At 43.4% G+C, this 27,499-nt stretch overlaps 1 protein-coding gene across 4 annotated transcripts in view; it reads left to right on the top strand.

Annotated features, from left to right (window-relative positions):
• LOC136749605 (protein jagged-1) overlaps positions 1-26,372 on the top strand; it is a 70,212-nt gene extending 43,840 nt beyond the window's left edge. The window contains exons 6-14 of one of the 4 annotated variants that reach the window (XM_066704050.1): positions 401-531; positions 1,700-1,819; positions 2,042-2,155; positions 6,364-6,477; positions 15,256-15,369; positions 15,783-15,829; positions 16,601-16,768; positions 17,190-17,340; positions 21,238-26,372. In XM_066704050.1, the coding sequence (XP_066560147.1) occupies positions 401-531; positions 1,700-1,819; positions 2,042-2,155; positions 6,364-6,477; positions 15,256-15,369; positions 15,783-15,829; positions 16,601-16,768; positions 17,190-17,340; positions 21,238-21,590 (1,312 nt within the window). In that variant the 3' untranslated portion in view covers positions 21,591-26,372. Of the gene's footprint in view, positions 1-400; positions 532-1,699; positions 1,820-2,041; positions 2,156-6,363; positions 6,478-15,255; positions 15,370-15,782; positions 15,830-16,600; positions 16,769-17,189; positions 17,341-20,216; positions 20,695-21,237 lie in introns of those variants that run through there. The other 3 variants (XM_066704053.1, XM_066704051.1, XM_066704052.1) reach the window with 3 other exon arrangements.
• Positions 26,373-27,499: the final 1,127 nt, after the last annotated feature.

Raw genomic sequence — 27,499 nt, 5'->3', positions numbered from 1 at the left:
TTATTGGAAACAAGTCCAAGTTATCAATCACTTCAGCATCAAAGCTGTCTGGGTCTGAATGCTCTGTAAATGACGGCATTGTCATGAAACCCTACCTGCTCAACTGATCAGGAATGACATGTTTCCCAGTCTTTAGAAACGTGTAATTGTAGGGAGTGACCCATGAAACCTGCCACGTTGTGGATTGGAGCTCTGGGTCCTGGGTGGCATATAAAGTTTCCAATTCTGGCTCCCGAAATGTGTGGAATTAAATGGCGAAATGTGAGCTTGTATGAAACTGCATGAAATGGACTAGGATGGACCCTTGTTTATAAGCGTCTTGTGTGCTATGAGCAATTTTTTTTCCTGCCTCTCCTCCCTCTCTCTTTCTATCTTCTGTTCCCTCTGCTCTGGACTGCAGGTGTCACTATGGTTGGCAGGGGTCGCTGTGTGACCAGTGTGAGACATTCCCTGGCTGTGTTCACGGCAGCTGTACGGAGCCCTGGAAGTGCGTGTGTGACACCAACTGGGGGGGCCTGCTGTGTGACAAAGGTACCCCCTTCTCGTGTTATTCAGTCCCCTTGCAGCACACCTCCCCATACCCTCCAATCTCTGTCATGCAAGCTTATTCCTCAACAACTGTAACTTCCAAACCTGGTCCTGTGGTAGTACTTCCTATGTGTTGTAAACAGGGTGACTTGGCTTGGTGCACAAACCCTAGTTTCCTTCAGTACAAAGATCGGTTAGATTGCTAACTTGGGTGGGTGCCAGTATAACAACGCTGCTATAGTATGGCGTCAGTCAGATTGAGTGTTCTCTTCCAAACTGTACAGACTACAGAGATCTACACATACCCAGACAGTACTCAACCTTACAACTGAAAGCTTCTGAATTTAAGCTCAGCTGTATATTATTGACAAAATTAAATTAGCTGTTAACAGTAATTACTTGACAGGGACAAATAGGGTACCAAACACCCTTTTGGCTTTTTTTCCATCAGTATTGATCCCAGAGCACATTTCCACTCCTTCTTCCAAAATCAATTTCATTCATTCTATTAACCTTCAATTAATGCAGAGTTCAAGCTGTAATTTTTTTTTATTGAGAAGTTCTGCCAAGTTTCCTTATTTGTGGTTTGGTCCATGAATTAAGTATCCTGGTGTCCGCCCTCTGTATTAGGAATGGTGTACGCTGACTCTTATTGCTAACGGTTAACCAAATTCAGGTGTCTATGAAAATATTTATTTGTTTTGCATGTTGTTTTGTTGTTGTCTCTGAGATCTTTGCTTGATTTTAAATATAACTTTTAACAATCTGCCATGTTTTCCACCCCACAAAATCCCCAAGAATTTATTTTATGTTATTTTATGGAATGATTCGGCTGCAGCTGGGCAACATACGAGATTGACAGAGGAAATATAGAAATGCAGAGTAAAGTGACCTCATGCAATCGGCTGCACAGATGGCTTTTTTATTTTATTTTTTCCAGGCAAAACAACCTTTTTATACCCTGTGTTCAATTAATTAAGCCATCTATGGAGAGAGAGAGCTTGATTCCAGCATTTAACCACATTTAAGAGATTACTGGATGCTGACTGATTATTCCAAATTTGCATTGGTTCAAAATCTATACTAGAGGCAAGCATGCTGCATGCTACAACCAATGCAGTGAGTGTCCGGTTTGCTGGGATATAATGTGGTTTCCTTTTGCTCCCCCCAGACCTTAACTTCTGTGGGACACACCAGCCTTGCCGGAACGGGGGTACCTGTGCCAACACAGAGCCCAACGAGTACCAGTGTGTGTGCCAGGAGGGCTTCCGGGGGCGTAACTGTGAGATCGGTGAGAGTCTGGTCCGCCGTCTTTTGGTTTATTCAAATACTTCAAATTTAAATTTGTGAACAGAAATCTTCATTTATCTCTGGTGGGTGGGTCCAAGGCCTAATGCTTCCCTCCCATCCAGGGAGTGAGTCCAAATGTATTCACTGATTTATTCAACCCGCCCCTGAGCTTTTGGTGACTGGATTGGTGGTCTAACCTGGGTGTCTGTGTGTCTTTCTGCAGTGGAGCACGCCTGTCTGTCCAACCCCTGTGCCCACGGAGGGACCTGCCTGGAGGAAGCTGGGGCATTTCGCTGTGCGTGTCCTGAGGGCTGGACTGGAGCCACCTGTACTGCTGGTAACATGGCCTACTCCTCTCCTCACCGTTAACAGGCAGGATAGTACAGGCCTACACAGTCTCACGATTACATTGCAAGCTGGCTGCAAACACCTGAATTGAAAGACCCCATAAAGGCTCATCTGCTTAAGCCTCCATTTCATTCACAGATGACAGGCCAGACTGTACTGGTTCAAATCTTGACTACGTTATAGACTACACCTCCGATTCTAGTTCCAATTAAATCATATCACTAAATCTAAGATATTTACTGATTCTAAATTCAGTAAAGGAGAATTCTACAGTAATGTTGGCATACATTAAAAACGCCTTTTCTCAATCAATCTTTAATAGAGCTGCCTTCGTATCAGTGATTAAAGCACTTGGCAAAGCAGTAGGAGAGATCACAGATGTCCCAATCAGATAATCAGTAAGTTTTCCCAAACAAAATAAACGGACAGGGCTGTGGATAGAACTGTAAAAGATGACTTAATGTACTCACACCACAGAAGCACAGTTTTATAAACAGAAGTAAAACCTGCACTGATCCCATGGAGGTGGTTGTAGCTTAGCAGGGTTATGAAACCAGCAAAACAAACACAAAAAAGCCCAATTCACACTCACTGATGGGCTCTCCATGTCTTTATTGAACCCAAAACAGAATTGGAAAGGTTGCTCACAAGAGATCTTCCTCAAGACAATAGGGGGTGTTTTGGGCTAAATAAAAGGGACTCTGCATTCTGCTACCTTATGACATGGTTTAGTGTGTGCATGCTGTTGCGTAGCTAAGTACTGAGGGGAGCTGGTATGAGCCAGTTCAGCTGGTACTGAAGCTTGTCCTTGGAGCCACTTCCAGTTTTTGCTGAAGTCCTATAGGCAGAACATGGACTGGAATACAGCCTATGCCATTGGCAGCTTTTCTTAGGAGCACAATTTTCTGAGGGGGACAGGGAGGGTTGGGATGGACAGAGGCAGGTTAGGAAAGATTCTAAGGAAGTGAGGAAGTATGGCTGGGAACCTCCAATCCCAGCCGCCCTTGAGCCACCCATCATGTTACACACTGCATGCTATAGGCATAAATCCCACACGAGCGCCGACTGGAGGGGAGGCACGTCACTCTCGGCGGAGCTACAAACCTGCAGGTTCCCAGGTAGCCGGCAGTGGTTGCTTGTTAGCAACGACCCAGAGACCCAGACAATTTAGCCCCCCTAGCCTGGGTGGTGCTATGCCACTCCCGATCACTATCCGCTAATGACACATGGGCTGGGATTGAACCGAAATCTGGAGTCAGTAAGCTGAGTTCTGCAACTGGGAAAAATCCACAAAATGGTCAAAAGGAAATTGGAGATTTTCAGTATCAGGGTTTCTCTCAATATCTCTGTGTGGGCTTGCTGAATCAGTTCCTCTGAATGTTAAAAACACTGCGGTAACATTCAGGGACAACCTCGCTTGTGTGTTTGTCTGCCTTTAGCCTGCCTTTAGTTGCTACTACGTAGTGGGATTTTACGCCATGGACGGTTTAGACTGATATCCTCTTGTGACAGGACACCAGTTGCCACCCATCAGCCACTGCTAGAGGGCTCAGTGCATTGTGCATAGCTCATTATTGTGTGTTATTGTGTGTGGTCCTGGACAAGGTATTCTATATGGCAATCACCCATGACGAGGGCAGAGGAGCATGCAGAGGAGAGCAGAGTAGAACAGGATAGGAAGTACAAAATATAATAACAGACATAGAACACAGATAAACCTCACTTTACCTTATTACAGAGTCAGGGTCAGACCTAATCCCTGTGTGCTGGAAGTGACTGTGGCTACACAATGTCAGTGCCTTTATGAGTGGCGTGCGTGCAGGGTGTACCCTGCCTTGCGCCCTGTACCTGTGAGGTTAGGCTTTGACTGAGTGACTGGATTGGTTATTGATAATGGATGGATGGGTATTTTTTCCCCAATTTGTTTTCATATCCTGTGTATTGCATTCAGTTTTTCATATTCATAGTTTTTATGTGATGCACGCAAATCCATTAAATAAGTTTGAATCCCAGTGGTTAGACACAAGAAGCCTCTGGCAAATATAAAAGTGCCAGACTCACTTTCAGAAGGTAACTATGGTTTTAACTGGAACCCAGACCTATGTGTGTTGCAAAGCCTGAGACAGACACTTGACTATGCCTAAATCACTGAAAAAAACTCACATTCATAATGTGAAAAATTGCACTGGTCACACAGGATATGAAAACGGCACAGGAAACTTGCAATTTTGATGTATGTGTGTCTTTATTTTTATTTTTTTATTGAACACAACACTCTTGTACAAAGAGTACACTTGGTGTACTCTTGTACACCAGAGGCTCAGTATTTAATTATGTGCAGAGATGAGAGCTTTAATTTGACCTAAAACAATATAGACTAATACATGAAACTTTGAATAAGTCTGTTTGCAGCACTGCTTTTTATCAGTTTGTGCAGTGTAGTCAAATCAGTATGGATTGGGGGCAAGCTGCCACATGGCCATTGCCCTGAAGACGAAGGGAGAGGCAACAAAAATTATAGCAGACGTGTTTTTTTTTAATTGTCTTCGATGCTTGTTTACACACACACAATCCAATATTATAAAGCCATCGGTTGGGAGATTTTCCAGAACACTAATATTTCAGACCTAACGTCAACAGCATAAAGCTTTTTCCATCTATGTATTTACGTGTTGACAGGTACTGGGGGCAAAATTCAAGTGTAGATTTGTGTGGTACGCTGCAGCCCTAATACTACAACGCAGTTAACCCCTCCCCGCTCTTTTCTCAACATTATCTTCTGGTATGGTGTAAGTAAAAATGAGGCAGTAACCATTGGAATGTGGGAATTAATGATCTAAAACATTGTATGGTAAGCAATTCCTTTTAGAAACGCTGCACATTTCAGCACAGCTCGCAGCAGCCCCAGACGCACAGCCAGGCAGGTCAGGACACAACCTCTGTTTAGCTGGTGCCGCCCTGCATGGCCAACCACTGTGGATCCACAAGCAGTGGAAGCACCAAGGCAGCGGTGGAGCAGGGGGGCGGGGGAGGCAGTCAGTGGTCTTGTGTGTTTCCACTCCCCTTCACTGGAATGAAAAACACAGAGAGAGAGAGAGAGAGAGAGAGAGAGAGGAAAAGAGAAGAGAGAGACACAGAGAACCAGCTGGGACCTGCTGCTCTCCACATCAGCTACACCTAGCTCTGCCCTCCACTCATCACAGGGAGGGAGGGAGACAGATAGGGAGAGGCACAGAGACTGAGGCAAATCCCCTCTAGCCATTTCTTAATAGTTTCCAAAGAATCAGCCCAGCTGTCAGATCCCCAGGGTTGCCGATGTTACGTTAAAAATAAAAAACGTTAAGAAAGGGCCCCATGATGTCCTTGGATCTTCACTGAGTTCAAAGCTGAAAGCTGGAATTTCTTATTTAAGTAGCCAACAATAATCAGTCCACTCCCCTTTAATCAACCCGGCTGGTCAAATGGGAGAAGTGCATTCTCATTTACAATACTAATCTGGCCAAGTGGCTCACTCCACTCCACAGCATGGTAATAAGCCAGTAAAAACACTTTAGGAAAACAGTCAATTTCATTAGTAGTAACAGCAGTAGTAATAATAATAATCAGTCATTAAACAAACCCAAAATTCTGCTTAGTATGCTGAAACTTCATTCCACAACAAGACAAAACAGCTGTGAATGGATATCTCTCTAGACCACTCTGCTATTCCTCTAGAAGACTCGCTGTACGCCCTCTCTGCTCCCCTTCCTCCAGAACCCACTCCTACCTACCCATCAAGCTCAGGATCTGCCAACTTCTGCTCAAGACACATCTGTTCAGACTGTACCTGTGAAGCCTGATCTCAGTTCAGCACCCTTGCTTCTATGCACTTACTTATAAAATGTTGATCCATCATGCTCCTGATTATGTATTGTTAGCACTACTATTATTTTAATTACTAATTAGTAACTTCTACTATGCCTACCCCCACTCCTTAGCACATACCTTGGGCTTAACTGTATTATATGTGCTGTTAGCTCATCTGTACTAGGATGTGTGCTTATTGTAATTTTGCACTGATTGCATTTACTGAACTTTGTAATACTTTGAAAATGTTTCTTGTTAAAACTATAAGGACGTCTGAAATATGAAATTGTCACATGTTCCAGTCTTGTCAAGAGTGAGTGCCAATCCAGGTGTGTTCCTCCCCTTCTGCAGACTCCAGCGAGTGCCAGTCCAGTCCTTGCAGTCAGGGCGGGACCTGCCGGGAGCTAGCGCAGGGGTTTGAGTGCCTGTGCCCACCGCAGTGGACTGGCAAGTTGTGCCAAATAGGTGAGATGCCTCCCCTCAGTCCACATCGCCACACCCAGTGACCGGCTGTGGTCTGCAGTAGAGGTCTTCACGGGTCCATCTGAACCTGAGGACCCAGGTTCAGGTCCATATTTTAAACGGTCAGCCGGGTTCGGGTCGGGTCCCATTCTTGTACTTCGGGTCCTGGGTCTGTTTAACATTGTGTGTAATACCCGAGTCGATCCGAGAAGACCCGACCGTGATCAAATTGAGTCAGACAGCATCAACGATGATGAATCATGATGTGGAAGTGCTGTGTGTGTTTTGTAAAATTAGGATGAGAAAGTGTGAGCCAGGAAATAGGCTAAGGGCAAACAGTGGAAGTTATCGTATTATGCGAGATACAAAAAAACTGCAAAGCTGCAAAGTGGTGTTTGTCATTCACCACCGTGACAGCAAGTGGACTTTTGAAGCTGAAATAATGAGTGGATTATACCTGCTCTTACAATCAGAAAGAGAGGAGCAACATTGATGTTATTTTACCAGCTTTCTTGGCGAGGAGGATGGATTGTATGCGTCATGGTCAGGTACAGGAGAGAAGGCTACTAACATTACATTAGGTAAGACACAAAGTTTTATTTTCACAACTAATTTAACTTGATAGCGATTAGCTGTGGGATCTGTGCCGATTGGGTTCAATTGAGTCTGTGTGTCCTGGCCGGGTCCGGGTCCAGATTTCAAATAATAGACGGGTCTGGGTCTGTTCCAGATAGCACATTTCTGGGTCTCTTCGGGTTCGGGTACACATTTTTGGACCCATGAAGACTGCAGTGCTCTGAATCTGTAATTTAAAAGCTTTCAATTATTCGTCTGTATCAGAAGAGAGAGGAAAAGCTCTATTTGATTTAGCTTACATGCATTTTTTAGTAGTACTGCGGTACTCTGTGCCTTATAATGAGGGAGATTTAAATCCCATTTCTTTTCCTGATCCATGCCTCGGTGGGAGCCTATGTTATCACATCAGTAAAACATTATCATCTCCTGATTTCAACAGCAAATAAAGAAAATGTACAATGCAGAATTGCCATTATGCAATGCTATAGTGCATTCAACAGAAAAACACGGAATAACTTAATGAATAGCTTCTGATGACTGCTGTTTGGAATATACAACATTGATTAGTGTTGGAAAAAAAGGAGAAGATCGAAAATGTAATAAAAGGCCCAATTCCCCATCTTGCTGCTGCTTTTTTATGTTGGAAGCAATACCTGTCAGTAAGCCATGTCACCTGTCAGGAAGCAATACCTTATGTTTTAATCCATGTCAAATAGGAATATATGAAATGTGTTACTATTAGCACTTCTAATGCCAGTATGAAAATACTGGCCTTTACATGTCACACTGTAGCTCTTCTGTTGTGCACAGCTGGGGTTGAACCCTCCCACCAACAACAGAGATTAATCACCAGCTCGTGTTTGTGTTTCTCTGATGGAAGGAATCCACTTCAATATTTATATGAATATATGTACAAGGTAGGGAATTGGAGATCAATGTTTTCCCTGTGATTGAAATGTTGTGTCGTTGGAATTCAATAAATCACGGCACGGGCTGGCTGCTCTCCAGAAAGCCTGTTCTTGGGTAATCAAATACCTGCACCTGACAGAAGCTCCTTACTGTGTTTTATCATAAGTCGATACTCATTGATGTAGGATTTGTTTTGGAAAGGTCAGTCTTAATCAGAGAGAGAGACATAATTATCTTGGCATGGTTTCTATAGAGATATATAATATCTGGTGGTGCTTCTTGCCCCAGGCAAGCCTCTTTTTCTTATTTTGCCATCTTAGCAATGGCTTTCTTACTGCCACTCAACCTGTCAAACCTGCAGCTCGAAGTCTTCTCTTCACAGTTGAAACTGAGATTTGCTTACTTCAACCAGTGTTAAGCTGTGCTCAGGGGTGGCGGCAGGGTATGGCTTGGTTGGGCTATAGCCCCACCAAGAATCGTGTTAGCCCCACCTTAGCCCCACCATGGAACAACCTAGAATATCACCGAGCAGAATAAGCGCCAGCCAGTTCCATTTGCGTCACTGCGTCATTGCTGCGTGAAATTGGCGGGCTTTAGCACGCAGTGTAGTCGGAACCAAATTAGTGAACGTTAGCTAGCTAGCTAAGTAATTTGGGGAATTGTAACATTGCTAACATTATTATGGATTGATCCAACCACAACAACTGGTGGATTGTGCTCCTTTGAAAATGTAAATTGTGAGTTTGAATATATTCTAAATAATAGGGTCGATTTGGAAACTGCTGACTGTCACGTTTTATGTGGCATCGACAGCCACCTGTTGTGCTCCATTAACTACTGTATCTCTCTCTCTCTCTCTCTCTCTCTCTCTCTCTCTCTCTCTCTCTATGTGTCTCTCTAGCTCTTACTTTGTGTGTGTGAGGGGAGTGTGACACGTGATGTACAATGCGTTGGGTTTGTAGCAGACAGGTTTGCCAGAGAACGTGAACGAGTTAAAACGGCACGAATAGTATTGCCTAAACTCATTTTGTGTGTGAAAAAAGGAGTCGGTGCAATCATCTAACCCAACATCGGTTTTCAAACTGTGGTACACATATCCAAAAATGCAGTCTGGTACTCCGACGAACCCCCTCCGTTCTCACCGTATTAAACCGTCAGGCCTCTTCCCCTCCCCCGGCTCTCACACTATTTCACCCTCATCCTCCCCCCGCCCGGTGGGGGTACCCTGCCAAAATCTGGGTGCCAAGGGGGTCCGTGGGAACCCCTGATCTAACCCATAGCAGCCTAATGCGTGGTATTTCTAGCTACTGGGAAGGGTGATATTCCATTGTGTGTGTATTGAAATTCAGATGTTGATTTGAGCCCCACCACTGCATGGATTAGCCCCACCGTAATTTAGCCAAAAAAAATACTCTGCTGCCGCCAATGGCTGTGCTTGAACCTGTTATCCTGTGAGCCGCCTATCACGCAAGCTGTTGACTCTCAGAAACTTGTCTTCTGATTGTTCGAGGTCTGCCAGACCTTTTCCTGTCAGTTTCCTCTGGTTTCCAAGTGCCTTTTGATGGTGTAGGAAACTGTACTTAAAAACTGTACTTACATTTCAATAAAAACTGGAAAAATTGTGGTGTTCTAAAGCTTTTGAATATATATATAGTGTGTGTGTGTGTGTATATATATATATATATATATATATATATAAAATTCATGTTTGTGTGCGTGTATGTATGTATGTATGTATGTGTGTGTGTGTGTATATATATATATATATATATATATATATATATATACATACATATATATACATACATGAATATATACAGTACTATACAAATGTTTCAGGCAGGTGTGAAAAAATGCTGTAAATTAAGAATGTTTTCAAAAATAGACATTAATAGATTATATTTATCAATTAACTAAATGCAAAGTGAGTGAACAGAAGAAAAATCTACATCAAATCAATATTTGGTGTGACCACCCTTTGCCTTCAAAACAGAATCAATTCTTCTAGGTACACTTGCACAAAATCAGGGATTTTGAAGGCATATAGTCAGGTGAATGATTAAACAATTATAGCAAACAGGTGCTAATGATCATCAATTCAATATATAGGTTGAAACACAATCATTAACTGAAACAGAAACAGCTGTGTAGGAGGAATAAAACTGGGTGAGGAACAGCCAAACTCAGCTAACAAGGTGAGGTTCCTGAAGACAGTTTGACAGTTTACTGTCAAAAGTCATACACCATGGCAAGACTGAGCACAGCAACAAGACGCAAGGTAGTTCTACTGCATCAGCAAGGTCTCTCCCAGGCACAAATTTCAAGGCAGACAGGGGTTTCCAGATGTCCAAACTCTTTTGAGGAAGCACAAAGAAACGGGCAACGTTGAGGACCGTAGACGCAGTGATCGGCCAAGGAAACTTACTGCAGCAGATGAAAGTCACATCATGCTTACTTCCCTTCACAATTGGAAGATGTCCAGCAGGGCCATCGGCTCAGAATTGGCAGAATACAGTGAGACCCTGATACACCCATCTACTGTCCGGAGAAGTCTGGTCAGAAGTGGCCTTCATGGAAGACTTGAAGCCAAAAAGCCATACCTCCGACGTGGAAACAAGGCCAAGCGACTCAACTATGCATGAAAACGCAGGAACTGGGGTGCAGAAAAATGGCAGCAGGTGCTCTGGACTGATGAGTCAAAATTTTAAATAAATATTTGATTGAAGCAGAAGGCAGTTCGTTCGCTGAAGGCCTGGACAGGGAATGAGTGTCTACAGACAACAGTGAAGCATGGTGGAGGTTCCTTGCAATTTTGGGGCTGCATTTCTGCAAATGGAGTTGGGGATTTGGTCAGAATTAATGGTCTCCTCAGTGCTGAGAAGTACAGGCAGATACTTATCCATCATGCAATACCATCAGGGAGGCATCTGATTGCCCCAAATTTATTATGCAGCATGACAACGACCCCAAACTTACAGCGACAGTCATTTAGAACTATCTTCAGCGTAAAGAAGAACAAGGAGTCCTGGAACTGATGGTATGGCCCCCACAAGAGCCCTGATCTCAACATCGAGTCTGTCTGGGATTACATCAAGAGAGCGAAGCAACTGAGGCTGCCTAAATCCACAGAACTGTGGTTAGTTCTCCAAGATGTTTGGGCCAACCTACCTGCCGAGTTCCTTCAAAAACTGTGTGCAAGTGTACCTGGAAGAATTGATGCTGTTGGCAAAGGGTGGTCACACCACATATTGATTTCATGTAGATTTTTCTTCTGTTCACTCACTTTGCATTTTATTAATTGATAAATATAATCTATTAACATGTCTATTTTTGAAAGCATTCTTACTTTACAGCATTTTTTAACACCTGCTTAAAACTTTTGTACAGTACTGTATATATTCGTGTGTGTGTGTACCACATGTACAGTGAGGGAAAAAAGTATTTGATCCCCTGCTGATTTTGTACGTTTCCCCACTGACAAAGAAATGATCAGTCTATAATTTTAATGGTAGGTGTATTTTAACAGTGAGAGACAGAATAACAACAAAAAAATCCAGAAAAACGCATTTCAAAAAAGTTATACATTGATTTGCATGTTAATGAGGGAAATAAGTATTTGACCCCTTCGACTTAGTACTTGGTGGCAAAACCCTTGTTGGCAATCACAGAGGTCAGACGTTTCTTGTAGTTGGCCACCAGGTTTGCACACATCTCAGGAGGGATTTTGTCCCACTCCTCTTTGCAGATCCTCTCCAAGTCATTAAGGTTTCGAGGCTGATGTTTGGCAACTCGAACCTTCAGCTCCCTCCACAGATTTTCTATGGGATTAAGGTCTGGAGACTGGCTAGGCCACTCCAGGACCTTAATGTGCTTCTTCTTGAGCCACTCCTTTGTTGCCTTGGCTGTGTGTTTTGGGTCATTGTCATGCTGGAATACCCATCCACGACCCATTTTCAATGCCCTGGCTGAGGGAAGGAGGTTCTCACCCAAGATTTGACGGTACATGGCCCCGTCCATCGTCCCTTTGATGCGGTGCAGTTGTCCTGTCCCCTTAGCAGAAAAACACCCCCAAAGCATAATGTTTCCACCTCCATGTTTGACGGTGGGGATGGTGTTCTTGGGGTCATTCCTCCTCCTCCAAACACGGCGAGTTGAGTTGATGCCAAAGAGCTCAATTTTGGTCTCATCTGACCACAACACTTTCACCCAGTTCTCCTCTGAATCATTCAGATGTTCATTGGCAAACTTCAGACGGGCCTGTACATGTGCTTTCTTGAGCAGGGGGACCTTGCGGGCGCTGCAGGATTTCAGTCCTTCACAGCGTAGTGTGTTACCAATTGTTTTCTTGGTGACTATGGTCCCAGCTGCCTTGAGATCATTAACAAAATCCTCCCGTGTAGTTCTGGGCTGATTCCTCACCGTTCTCATGATCATTGAAACTTCACAAGGTGAGATCTTGCATGGAGCCCCAGACCGAGGGAGACTGACAGTTATTTTGCGTTTCTTCCATTTGCCAATAATCGCACCAACTGTTGTCACCTTCTCACCAAGCTGCTTGGCGATGGTCTTGTAGCCCATTCCAGCCTTGTGTAGGTCTACAATCTTGTCCCTGACATCCTTGGACAGCTCTTTGGTCTTGGCCATGGTGGAGAGTTTGGAATCTGATTGATTGATTGCTTCTGTGGACAGGTGTCTTTTATACAGGTAATGAGCTGAGATTAGGAGTACTCCCTTTAAGAGAGTGCTCCTAATCTCAGCTCGTTACCTGTATAAAAGACACCTGGGAGCCAGAAATCTTGCTGATTGATAGGGGATCAAATACTTATTTCCCTCATTAACATGCAAATCAATTTATAACTTTTTTGAAATGCGTTTTTCTAGATTGTTTTGTTGTTATTCTGTCTCTCACTGTTAAAATACACCTACCAGTAAAATTATAGACTGATCATTTCTTTGTCAGTGGGCAAACATACAAAATCAGCAGGGGATCAAATGCTTTTTTCCCTCACTGTATATATATATATATATATATATATATACACACTCACCTAAAGGATTATTAGGAACACCTGTTCAATTTCTCATTAATGCAATTATCTAACCAACCAATCACATGGCAGTTGCTTCAATGCATTTAGGGGTGTGGTCCTGGTCAAGACAATCTCCTGAACTCCAAACTGAATGTCTGAATGGGAAAGAAAGGTGATTTAAGCAATTTTGAGCGTGGCATGGTTGTTGGTGCCAGACGGGCCGGTCTGAGTATTTCACAATCTGCTCAGTTACTGGGATTTTCACGCACAACCATTTCTAGGGTTTACAAAGAATGGTGTGAAAAGGGAAAAACATCCAGTATGCGGCAGTCCTGTGGGCGAAAATGCCTTGTTGATGCTACAGGTCAGAGGAGAATGGGCCGACTGATTCAAGCTGATAGAAGAGCAACTTTGACTGAAATAACCACTCGTTACAACCGAGGTATGCAGCAAAGCATTTGTGAAGCCACAACACATACAACCTTGAGGCGGATGGGCTACAACAGCAGAAGACCCCACCGGGTACCACTCATCTCCACTACAAATAGGAAAAAGAGGCTACAATTTGCACAAGCTCACCAAAATTGGACAGTTGAAGACTGGGAAAATGTTGCCTGGTCTGATGAGTCTCGATTTCTGTTGAGACATTCAGATGGTAGATTCAGAATTTGGCATAAACGGAATGAGAACATGGATCCATCATGCCTTGTTACCACTGTGCAGGGTGGTGGTGGGGGTGTAATGGTGTGGGGGATGTTTTCTTGGCACACTTTAAGCCCCTTGGTGCCAATTGGGCATCGTTTAAATGCCACGGCCTACCTGAGCATTGTTTCTGACCATGTCCATCCCTTTATGACCACCATGTACCCATCCTCTGATGGCTACTTCCAGCAGGATAATGCACCATGTCACAAAGGTGGAATCAATTCAAATTGGTTTCTTGAACATGACAATGAGTTCACTGTACTAAACTGGCCCCCACAGTCACCAGATCTCAACCCAGTAGAGCATCTTTGGGATGTGGTGGAACGGGAGCTTCGTGCCCTGGATGTGCATCCCACAAATCTCCATCAACTGCAAGATGCTATCCTATCAATATGGGCCAACATTTCTAAAGAATGCTTTCAGCACCTTGTTGAATCAATGCCACGTAGAATTAAGGCAGTTCTGAAGGCGAAAGGGGGTCAAACACAGTATTAGTATGGTGTTCCTAATAATCCTTTAGGTGAGTGTGTGTGTGTGTGTGTATATATATATATATATATATATAATTTTTTTTTTTTTTCCATGTATGTGTATATATACACCGATCAGCCATAACATTATGACCACTGACCGGTGAAGTGAATAACACTGATAATCTCGTTATCATGTCAGTGGGTGGGATATATTGGGCAGCAAGTGAACATTTTGTCCTCAAAGTTGATGTGTTAGAAGCAGGAAAAATGGGCAAGCGTAAGGATCTGAGCGACTTTGACAAGGGCCAAGTTGTGATGGCTAGACGACTGGGTCAGAGCATCTCCAAAACTGCAGCTCTTGTGGGGTGTTCCTGGTCTGCAGTGGTCAGTACCTATCAAAAGTGGGAAGGAAAAGCGGTGAACCGGCGACAGGGTCATGGGCGGCCAAGGCTCATTGATGCACGTGGGGAGCGAAGGCTGGCCCGTGTGGTCCGATCCAACAGATGAGCTACTGTAGCTCAAATTGCTGAAAAAGTTAATGCTAGTTCTGATAGAACGGTGTCGGAACACACAGTGCATCGCAGTTTGTTGCGTATGCGGCTGCGTAGCTGCAGACCAGTCAGGGTGCCCATGCTGACCCCTGTCAACTGCTGAAAGTGCCTACAATGTGCACGTGATCTTCAGAACTGGACCACGGAGCAATAGAGGAAGGTGGCCTGGTCTGATGAATCACAAGTTCAAAGTGTTGACTTGGCCTCCAATCGAGCATCTGTGGGATGTGCTGGACAAACAAGTCCGATGCATGGAGGCCCCACCTCGCAACTTACAGGATGTGCTGCTAATGTCTTGGTGCCAGATACCACAGCAAACCTTCAGAGGTCTAGTGGAGTCCATGCCTTGATGGGTCAGGGCTGTTTTGGTGGCAAAAGGGGGACGTACACAATATTAGGCAGGTGGTCATAATGTTATGGCTGATCAGTGTATATTCAAGTATATTCAAGCCCCATTCATGTGTGTGTGTGTGTGTGTGTGTGTGTGTGTGTGTGTGTGTATATATATATTCATGTATATTACCCGTCTCTCCTTAGACACGAATGAGTGTGACACAGGGGTGTGTGTCAATGCCCTGCTTTGCCGCAATCTCATTGGGGGATATATCTGTGACTGTCTGCCAGGCTGGACAGGGCAGAACTGTGACATCAGTGAGTGGATATTTATTTCATTTTATTGTATTATTGGTATTTTGTAGAAGCTCAGACAATTACCACAGCGACCTCATCGGTATAATTTCAAGGCATCTGAATAGGTCAGCTATTTATTTCCCCATCTAAATAATTAGGGTCCGTTTTAAGACCTGCCACCATCCTGCAATGATTTGGATATTGAATCTAGCTATGAGCCTTGTGAGTTGTTTAATTGTATAGTGATCTGTCGTGATGCTGTGATTTCTGTTCACCTTACCAGCAGTTCAGTCTCTTAAGTGTATGTACATACACAATGCAGGACCCACAATTCTACTGTGGCATTTTACTCTCCCTTTCCCTTGTACAGTTTAACCTCCGTAGCTGGGGGTCTGCCCAAGTGTCAACCACCCCTGACTGTCTTTCTCTTCCAGTGAACAGCACCTGCCTTGGGAAGTGTCTGAACAGCAGCCAGTGTGAGGTAAGCAACTCACCCTCTTCCTCCATCATGATCTGTGAAAAGAATCGCAACAGATAGTAGCTTGCTTGTTATTTAAAATATGACCTCAAACTCAGGCTCTTGACATATCCTGGCGATGATTCCGGTCCCTATCACGCCTAATCAGTGTTGAACTGTGCAAAGATCAGGGATAGGCATTAGGGTTCTGTCACATCTTCACATGATCCATGACTCAAACCCTTGGCAAATCAGAAATATTCATATTACAAAATTCAGGGAAATGCTTTATATACTGATATCTGTGGTACTGTGTACCATGTATTTTGAAGTATGTGTACCACGCTATAAAATCTGCATGGAAACAAGTAAACAGTGACATTAGTCCGGATACAAAAATGATTCACCAGTGTTGTAAGTACTTGCAACAAAAGAAACAACATTTGTGGGAAAGACAGATCCACGATATCGGATAAAATCGAGTTCAGGCATCTTTATTGACCACCTCAAACACAGTGTATATGAATACTGTATGATTGCAGAGAGGAATCAAAAATCTGTAATAATCCTAGGTACTCTCCATTACTATCAGTCTGTTTGTTGGTCTGTCTGTCCTCTTATGAGAATGGCTTAAAGGTTTCTATATAATTTAATATATTTACCAATATTTTATTGTATATTTTTCAATATTACATTTGTTAAGTTGATTTTTACATTTGCGGGATATTAGGTAATACACTGTGGCAACTGAGCTTCGCCTGATGTCTGACTGCTTCGTTCCTCTTTTCTTCCCAGGAATCTCTGACAGGGTGCCAGTGCCTGCCAGGATACACGGGGCCGCTCTGTCAGACCCGACTGAGCCACTGTGAAAGTGCCCCCTGTCTGAATGGGGGACACTGTATTGAGCAGGAGGCAGGGCCCAAGTGTCACTGTCCTCTGGGTTACAGCGGGGAGCACTGCGAGGTGGGTCGCTCTCTTTCCCTCTCCCTTGCTATTACTATTTTTCTCTCTCTGTCCCTGTTCACCTCCCCTTCTCCCTACCCATCTCCCTCTCCCTCCAGTGAGCTGTGCGATCAGTGACAGATCGCTGCATTTACAAACTTGATGTGACTATTTCCATATCATTGACTTTTAAATAACCCAGACTGGGTCATCTGGGCTTGCTCTGCGCAAAACAGAATGTCTTGGAGAATGTGTGTCCCTCCAGAAGAAGCCTAGAGTGGCAGTGGTGTGCTGAGTTGGGGGAATTGGTCATTTCATATTTTGAGAAAAAGGTGAAAAATAATTGGATTCCCCAAAAAAAATAAAAAAATAAAAAAAAAATTGAAGACCAGAAGTGTGTGTGAGGTTATCAGACCGTCAGTGTTTGCGCATGTCTCCAAAGGTGGTGCTGAACCTGTGCAATCCAAATCCTTGTCAGCAAGGGGTGCCGTGTCAGAGCACTGAAGGTGGCTACCTTTGTGCCTGTCCTGAAGGCTACGAGGGCAACGAGTGCATGAGCCTGAAGGACCCCTGCCATGGGACACACTGCCAAGGTAGGCCCTGGACGTGCCTGTCAGAAACTCAGTGCACACACAGAGAAAGATGCTTGATTGAAGGGACTGAGTGTGCATTACTATAAAGCCACAATGTGACATACAGACTGGGGCAAAGGTGTGTTCGCCTATCTTCTCCATACAAACTGGTTTAACTCACACTGATGTTAATGCACACTGAAGAAACCTGGATATGTACAGACTATTTGTGAAACTTCTATATTTGGGAAAACACCTGAAATGTTCAGTTATTGTGAAAAATAAATTGGGTTTTAATGTTAAATGTTCCAAAAACTATGATTTTAAACATGTTGCAATACTCTACGCATCAAATCATACTGTAATTGAAAACCATAGGGGATGGTGTGTGCGTGTGTGTGTGTGTGTGTGTGTTGGGACAAACTGGCCTCCCTCAGTGGCACTACAGTCCACAGAAACCTTGCATATAAGCTACAAGCAGGCACTCCTTGTTTGTTGAAGAAGCAGGGAGGAGTGCCAGAGGACTTGGAGAGTGAGACAGACAAAATATACTGGTAAAAACCTTCTGCTGTGAACTTTGAACTTTGGACTGGGATTACTTTTTGGCTTGTGCGTTTATAGTGTGTCTTTTGTTTGTGCTTATGTTCATAGAGAGAGCAGCAAGAAGTGAGCTAGGCTCCAAGGGAGCTTGGGATTTCTTTAGTTCCACAGTGAGGATGGGCGAAACTGTCCATATGTCAGCTATTACCCGGGTATTCCACAAAGCTGGGCTATATGGAAGAGTGGCACAGACAAAGCCATTGCTGATAATCCGTCACATCAAATTCTTTTTGGATTTTGCCATAGGCACGTGGAAGACACAGAAAAGATTGGCAAATGGTTCTCTGGTCGAAAGAGACCAAATTTGACATTTGTGGCCTAAATGCAAAACGCTATGGGTGGCACAAAGCCAACAATGCTCATCTCCCTGAGAACACATGGTGGTTGCAGCATCATGTTATGGGGATGCTTTTCATTGGCAGGAAGTGGGAAACTTGTCAGGATTGAGGGCAAGATATATAGGAAACTCCTAGAGGAAAACCTGGGGGGGAATATTTATACCTAACACACTTCATTTTTTTGTTTAATTAACTTTTGTTAATTAAAGGGAGAGAATCCCAATTAAATGCATTTTCATTACAGAGTGTAACATAACAAAATGTGAAGCTCCTTGGGAGGTGCAATCCACTATATAAGTACATACAGACAGGTGACAAATTAAAGGAAAAAACAACATAAAGTGTCTCAGTAAGGTGTAGGGCCACCGCGAGCCTTAAACGTCAATGTGCCTTGGCACAGATTCTATGAGTCTCTGGACTCTACTGGAGGGATGGAACATTATTCTTCCAAAAGATATTCCCTCATTTGGAGTTTTGATGATGGTGGTGGAGAGCGCTGTCTAACACATTGGTCCAAAATCTCTCATAGGTGTTCAATTGGGTTGAGATCTGGTGACTGTGAAGACCATAGCATGTGATTCACATAATTTTCATACTCGTCAAACCATTCAGTGAGCCCTCGTGCCCTGTGGATGGGGGCATTGTCATCCTGGTAGAGACCACTCCCATCAGGATAGAAATGTTTTACCAGAGGATAAAGGTGATCACTCAGAATAACTTTGTAATGATTTGTAGTGACCCTTCTCTCTAAGGGGACAAGTGGACCCAAACCATGCCAGGAAAATGCCCCCCACAGCATAACAGAGCCTCCGGACCCCCTCACTGTAGGGGTCAAGCGGGCAGGCCTGTACCGTTCTCTTGGTGTCGCCACACATGCATTTGTCCACTTTTTCAAGAACACTTGAGCACAGTTGAGCAGCCTTTGTGACTGAAGCCCCTGCCATTCGTGCCCCAATAATGACCCCTCTTTCAAAGTTTCCTCTTGCCATCTTGATCCAAAATCTAAGTCAACTGGGCCTGCTCAGCATTTGTATACATGCCACAGAGCATGATAGGATGTTAATTGCTTAATTGACGATCCCTCCATTTTCCTCTCCTGCCTCGCTGACCTTGAAATCTCTGGAACTGCTCTCACCTGGTTCTCCTCCTACCTGAATGACCGTACCTACCAAGTGGTGAGGTTCCTCATCCACCCCCCAACCTCTCCTCACAGGTGTACCCCAAGGCTCCATCCTGGGCTGCCTCCTGTTCTCTCTCTACACTCGTTCCCTGGACCCCCTCATCACATCCCATGGTTTCTCTTGTCTTTTCCCTCCTCTGACCCTCTCATTCCCTCTCGTATCTCTTCCTGTTTATCTGCTATTTCCGCCTGGATGCACTCACACCACCTCAACCTCAGCCTCTCCAAATCTAATCTCCTCTTTTTTCCCCACTCTTCCTCGCCTTCTGCTGATCTCTCCATCTCGATACCCTCGGAATCTATGACACTCTCCTTCTTCCGGTAAGGACCTAGGAGTCACACTCGGCATATCGCCACGCTGACACGCACCTGCCGATTCTTCCTGAGCAACATATGCTGAATCCGACCCTTTCTCACCAACTACTCGACTCCGCTGCTTGTCCAGTCCCTGGTCCTCTCCCACCTGGACTACTGCAACTCCCTCCTGGCCGGCCTGCCTGCAATTACTACCCGCCCATTCCAGCTCATCCACTCACCTGGTGTTCTTTCGGCCCCGATTCACACACGCTACTACGCTACTCCACTGCTCCACTCCCTCCACTGGCTCCCGATACCGGCATGCATCCAGTTCAAGACATTGACCCTCACCTACCGCTGTCTTGACCAGACTACACTGAGCTACCTTCAGACCCTGACCTCTCTGTACATCCCCTCCAACCTCTCCGGTCTTCCGGTGCCAGAAGACTAACTTTGCCTCCTCTCCACTCCCCTTCCCACAGAGCCCGCTCCTTTTCATCCCTGACCCCTAAGTGGTGGAACGACCTTCCCACTGAAATCAGGACAGCAGAGTCCCTGACCACCTTCCGGCGATTACTCAAGACACACCTGTTCAGACTGTACCTGTAACTTAGCTGTTTTTCCCCTGCGGGGCTCAGCTCGCCAGTTAAATTGCACTTTTATCTAGTTTTCGTTGTACAGCTTGCTTTTATATTGCTACTACTCATGTTGTTTATATTGTTTACCCCTATGTCCCCTTCCCCTGAGCAATTAACTATGACTTCACATCTTGTCTGCAATTATTAGCTCACAAATCTAGGATGGAGGACTTGTAATTTTATTTTTATTTTTATTTTATTACTTGTATGTAATTTTGAACGTGTAATTTGTACTATGCTTTTATCTGTAATTCTAGACTGTACTGCACATTTATAATGCTTTTATGTTTTGTAAGTTGCCCTGGATATGGGCATCTGCTAATAAATAAATAATAATAATTGTATCATGCAGTACACCTTTTTGGAGGCATCTGCATTCGTTATGTTCCTTCACTCGTTTATTCGGGTTTTTTCTTTAATTTGTCACCTGTCTGTATATAATATATAGTTATTGCATATCTGTAATACGATCAAGGTGAAGTATAGCAACACATTGCATTCTGAGAGTCTTTGACTGTCAGTCACTGTGTGTGTGTCCATCACTGAAAACCTTATGTTTCTCTTCGCACTACTTTTGTTTTTCTGTGTATGAGACAGTGTGAATATGCGTCTAACAATCAGTAGCTATCACTGTAAATCTATGGTGGTCAGTCAGGGCTTGTGCATGTTTTTATCAGTGAATAGGTGTATCTGTATATCAGTCAGTGTGTATCCGTATGTTTCAGTGAGCATGTCTATTACTCAGTCAGTGTGCGTCAGTGTATCTCTGTCAGCTTGTCTATAAGTCAGACCATGTCAGTGTGTGTCAGTATATCTCAGTGTATCAGTCAGAGTGCCATTCTGACTCTGCCCATCTCTCTCCCAGGCCTGGGCAACACTCTGTATGTTGTGCTGGTAGTGCTGCTGGCTCTGCTGATTCTGGGTGCCACACTGTGTGTGTACCTGCTGTCTCGCCTGCGTCGCCACAGGAAGGAGCGCCAGCAAGCTGGGCAGGATGAGGGCATCAATAACCAGCGTGAGTGCGTCACTCTCATCCGCAACCTGGAAAAGCCCCCGCCCCCAGGAGCCCGCCACTGCGAGGAGATTGAGCTGTCGCTGCCATCCACCCCTGATGCCAAGAAGCCCCGGCAGGCCAGCACCAAGCTCGACATCTCCAACAGTGAGCGTGAGAAACTCAACCGCTTCCACTTCCCTGAGAACCAGGAACTAGAGGTGTGACCCCACCCAACTCCTCCCTCTGCCTCCTCGGCCCACCCACCACCTGCCCAGTCCTGGAGGCCTCTGCTTAGGCTGCCTTGGCCACTCACGCTCTCGGACTCCAAAGGAGCCAGGGATGGGAGGGAGCAGGACGCAGGGGTTTTGGACTGGATGTCATGGCCCCCAATTCCCTGATTGGTGACGGTCTCTGCAGGGTGCTGGTGCACCCTCCACCCCCTCCTCTAACCCCCACATATTTATTTCACTCTGCGGTCTTGGAACAGTCAGAGCACAACAGCAGTCCAAGTCAGTTTCATGGAGTTGGTGTTTCCTCTTTGTCCAGACTCTTTAAGTGAAAGAGTTGTCCTTTCTAATAGGAGGTAGGTGAGTTGTGGGGTGACAGGGGCAGTGTATTTCATTCCAAACATTTAAAAAAAAAACAAAACAAAAAAAAACAAACAGAGAATCTCATTATTTGTTTACTGACCAGATTAATCATTACACTTTCTTTATCCGAGTCAGTGAATGCGTCAATCCGATGTGTGTGTGTGCGTGTGTGTTATGAATGACTCTTTATTATGCAGAGAAGTTCTGCAACTGTATTGTATTCCATATCCTCTGTGTTGAACATTGTGTCATATTTACACCATCTGTGGCTCTCTCTAGCCAGTGCCACCATTGTACGCCCAGCTGATTGACCTCTCCCACAGGAAGTGTGGTGGGGAAACATATCTTTGTAGCACAGAGTGAGGTTTCTAAAGCAGCAACCCTTTCCTGCTTCCCCCTCTCTTGTATAATGACAGCCAATATTTTCTACATCTATTGAACCATTTTTGTCTTTTGTCTCATGTCATGCACTCTTTGTCCTAAAACTTTTATTTTCTATTGTATCATCCAATATTTGCATTTTATTTTCCATCCTCCCTTAACCCTCTTCTAAAATGGTGCCCTTGTCTAGAAAACCACTCCCCACTCCCCAACTGGCCCAATCTCAGCTCTTGTCTTATTCTGCTTAACTGAACAGTCTTATCCATTTCAGGTGGTTATATGAGCTGCAGGGAAGACATATGTTAAATACTGTATAAACGTCTTGGTTGTCTATGCAAAATAAGGTAACAATCATGAAAATACCCAGCACCTGGTGTTGAGTTATGTACAATGACCTGAAGCTTTGAAATCATGTAATTGGCCATAGTGTTATGTAATGGGAGTCTTATTTCTATTCCTGGGCTATTGTACAAAGATGGGCACCAGCTTGCCACACTGCTGTCTGGTTTTAATCAGACAGAGAGAGAGAGAGTTTACAGGAGGCTATTGCTTCATCTGTTACTGTAGATGTCTGCCATGTTAGAATGAGCAGCCTAGACACAGCGATACAAGTTTTGCAACACAGCACCGAGCTCAAACGAGAGCAGGCACAATCATCGTAGGGTCTGCTATCCTGGCTTATGAGGAGCTCTGTTTCGTGCGGAAGGCTGATCTTCAATATTAGTGGAGTTCTGTGTGAAAACTGGATAAGTCCAGTTTTTAGGGTGATGTTGATTATACAGCAGGGAAGTGGACTGGGAATCGAGATGTGTGCCAGCCTTATGGAATTGACCCCTCCCAACATCACCCAATACTATGTAATTATAGAAGAGGATGGAAAATAATGTAATTTTCAATGTCTAAGAAAATCCAGCTTGGGGGAATGGGGAATGAGTTTATATGTTTTTTGACAAGCATGGGGGGGAACTACAGTACCTGGATAAGATGTGCACTCTTGCACTCACTCTCACAGGATGCTATTAAAATTTCAAACATACATTTACTGTATTCTACATTTAGCTCTCTTACCTGTGGTGTTTAACATAAAAGGGGAACTAGTGCTGTTCCAAAAATTATGGTTTTATGCGTCTTTAAGTGTTTCAAATGATAATTAAGGCATGTGGGATTCTTCAAGAATGATTCTATCATTTAAAAATAAACTTGTAACACTTTAAAACCCACCAATTAATGGTGGAGGTCAAAATCTGTGTTCTTTCAGGGTTTCAGAATATGTTGTGTCATAACTTCTGGGTTTGTGGAAACTCGGCAGGAAAACTACAAAGGCAAAGACAAAGAACTGGAGTCATTACATTCAGTCTTAATAATAATAATAATAATGTGTTTCTTTTAATTTTCCTCAGCACTGTTTAAAAAGAAAATCTAATATATAATGTATTTATTTATATATTTTTTATAATAACATATTCCAAGTTAAATATTTTAAATGTTTGACAAATCCATAAACAAGCTACCTTTTACTATGTGCCAAACCGTGCCTAAATCTTATATCCGGCATGTTTTTTTTTCTGGTTGTTGTTGTTTTGTTTTTAATGATTCATTTTGTTGATACCTGTCAGTTACCAGGGCAGATATTGGGTTTTCCAACTAAAAATATTCGTCTGCTCCTGTTTCAGTCCCTCGAGTTCCATTTGAAAACTGGCTCCCGTGTCATTACTATGTAAAATAAGGAAATTGTTGGGTCACATGGTGTTTATTTTACAGCCTGTGCGAAAAAATAAATATAAAATGATTGACCGTTATACCTATATCACTTCTACATGCACTACTTCCACTAAACTGAAGCAGTCATTTTGCTGAATATTGTCATAGTGGGCATCACCCCCAAGAATCCTTGGCTTTCTTTTCACCTTTATATAATCTGTGCAAGCTGTTTGGGCATCCAGACCTTTGAGACTATATTGAGCATGAAAAATAACTTACCCACAGTCCCCACAGCTTTGTTTCACTTCAATGTGCATGTCCTTTGTTTCAGTTACCTTACCCAATGACTGAGGTCGTTTGCAGTAATAGCAAAGCACAAATAGCCAGAAGTAAATTGGATTCTAAAACTATATATTTTCTTTCCAAATTTTTTTTGTCAGAGGTGCCTGATAACTAAAGCTAAATGAGTATTGCATTACACTATGTAACACATTTTTTGTTATCTTTTTTATCTAAATCTTTTGTAGTATTTTTTTTATTACTTTAGTATAAATACATGTTAATTTGGATTCATATGTTGTTTTTTTTGGACTTTATGTGAACGATAAGACACATATTCAATGGTTACATTTCAAAATATCACTGTCCTAGTCACAAAAGCAAAGTTTGTGGGGAATAATAGCCATTTTCTATACTTTTGAGGTATAAGCAATTAGGAAATAACTTACTACCCAGGAACAAAATATATATTTGACAAGGGTTGCTTTCCTGCATCACTTGTTGTCAGATTTTTATTTATGTCACTGTTTTCAGATACACTGTGCATTAGCATATTCATACAAACCAGCACAGGTGCGGCAAATGTTGGAATGCACTGACATCAACGTGATCACTACAGATTGTGGATGTTTTTCCTTCTTGTTGAACACTTTATGTTGTCTACAGAAACTATAATTACTATCAATCAGAAAAAATGTTCTAACACTCGGTTGACTTGATAACAATAATGACTTGAGTTGCCGTGAGGAGGACAAGTTCAGTGCTTTTGTAATCTTTCCGCTGTGTTTCTGGTATGCAGGCAGTAAGGACATGATACATCCTGAAACCCTGAAATAACACGCCTGTTTTTGACATCTTTCATAATTTGTTGAGTTGAAATATGCTTATATGTGCTTATATGTTAGAATCAACCTGGAAAAATGCCATACATTTTACATATACACTAATTTCAACACTAAAGACGCATAAAACCATAATCTTAGGAATGGCACTTGTTCCCCTTTAAAAAGCCATAATATGTTTGACAAAAAAAGTAAATAGTTATAATCTATTTATTTCCAGTTACAGTTACAGAGTTTTCATAAGGGAAGAGAGCAGGCATGATTAAATAGACTACACAGTTTGGAAAGAATGTCTGTTGATTCGGGAACTATACACAGCACACTTAACCTGGCCTGCCATTCCTTGACTGTTTCACCCTGCTGTTGCATCAGCTGTGTGAACTCTGACACCATCTACCCTCTTTAGATCGTTGGCATAGACTGGCATGGGTTCCAACTGGGAAACAATAGCAGACTGCAATACAGTTCCCGCACAGACCAACCTCTGTGATTTTGTAGCCAGTACAAATTGTAGCCCAAATTGTAGCCAGTACAGCAACTGCTCTCTGTAACTATGTAACTATGCTACTCCCTGGTCTAGTGCTAGACACAGCCCTATTGTTGTGAACATGTTAAATTCTCATTTGATCCCTGTACAAGTAGTAAGCCCATCTCTCCCTCATAGGGACTTGTGGAAGGCACTACATTATGAAACCCACTCCCATTACAACAGCTCTGTGTATGGTTTCAGAATAGACGGGTGTAGATTTTATTCTGCTTGGTAAATACCTTGGTATCATGCAATGAAAACGGAGGGCAACCTTCGTCCATAGCTCTATTAACAGTGGATCTTGTAAACGCATCTCTCGCAGTTGGCCAGAGCTTAACTGCGGCCTTGAGAGACTGGCTTGACAGGTTGGAAAGGAAATGTGGCGCAACTATCCCTTTCCCCATGCAGAGTAAGAGGAGGAAAGATGACCAGCTCACTGATGGACAAGCCCTTTGATGTTTGCAATGTTTGACTTTGCAAAAGATGTATGATTTATATAATTGTGTGTAAATAGCTCTACTGTATATACTGTATATATTAATATTTTTTTATTTGCAATTTCTTTTCTCTGTTACCTATTGTTTTTTTTTTTTTTCCCAAAACCCTCCCCACCTGCGTCTTTTTTTTTTCTATGGTTTCTGCTCGACCGGTGTGTACTGTAATTAAAACACATTGACCACTGTACGGATGGGCTGTGACTGTGTCTCTGTTGGTGAGCAGGAGGGAGTAATAATATTACCAGGGAGCAATATTAGCTAACTGCACTTGCAGGTATTGCCTTGGAACTGATTTTGTTACCATTAAAGGTGGGAAGACTACTTAAAGGGGAACTCCACCGAAAATCCATAATTTCTCAGGTTATTCTATAAGTAGAAACATATTCTGGAGTGAGTTTTTCATGTCCAGGTCATTCTATGTACGTCACGCAAGTCAATGGAGAAAATTCATAAATCATTAGAAAAATAACATTTTATGTACGTTCGATTGCCCCATCACCCTATTTTTCTGAAAGATCCATCGGTTTGTAGTTATAAAATGTTTATTTCACCACCCAGAACTGTCGCTGTTATTTTACATGATTATTTTATTCCAGGCACTGCCGTGTAGGCTACAGCGGAAAGCGAACTGCACACTCGTGGTCTCAAAAGGGGAATCCAAAGGTACCTTGCTCAAGGGTAGAACAGCAGTGTCCCCCACCTGGGACTGAACCCACAACCCTGTGCTTTAGAGTTAAGAGCCTAATTTTTTCTATTTTCCCCAAGTTATACTTTTTCAGACTTCTGTTGCACATTTGCTCATACCTGATGACAGGAACACATTGTGTTACACGGACGTGGTCCTACCATGCATAATGACAAACATCAGCCTTTGATTCCTGAGAAGAGCATTCTCTGCACAGCATCTCCTAATATCAGATCTGGCAGTTCCAGTCTCCTTGATTGTGGCTGACAAGCATGGGTTAAGGAGAAGGGAGGTGGGCAGTTCAGGTGGCCGGGTGCCAGTTAAAACAGCCAGGTTTATGTTTGGTCTCCAGACAGCTGTGATTGGAAGTGCTATTCTAACCTATTCTGACCGTGTGCTCGGTGACTCATGGGGTGGACGCGCACAGCCTGTGATTTCAGGCTGGCTGTGACAATGGGCAGGTGGCCAGGTCTAAGGCCAATCCAGTCGTGTAATTCTTAAACTGACATGTGTCCCGTAGCGCTGGCCAGCTGAGGGTGAGGGTCATTTGGACTGTTCTTTGAGATTTACTGGATAATGTACACAACCTTCCTTATAGTAAGTCCATATACCAGTGACACATATATAAG

The sequence above is a fragment of the Amia ocellicauda genome, chromosome 5 (genome assembly GCF_036373705.1).
Source record: "Amia ocellicauda isolate fAmiCal2 chromosome 5, fAmiCal2.hap1, whole genome shotgun sequence".
In the NCBI taxonomy this organism is placed as follows: Eukaryota; Metazoa; Chordata; class Actinopteri; order Amiiformes; family Amiidae; genus Amia; species Amia ocellicauda.
This window is presented reverse-complemented; position numbering and strand designations above follow the sequence as displayed.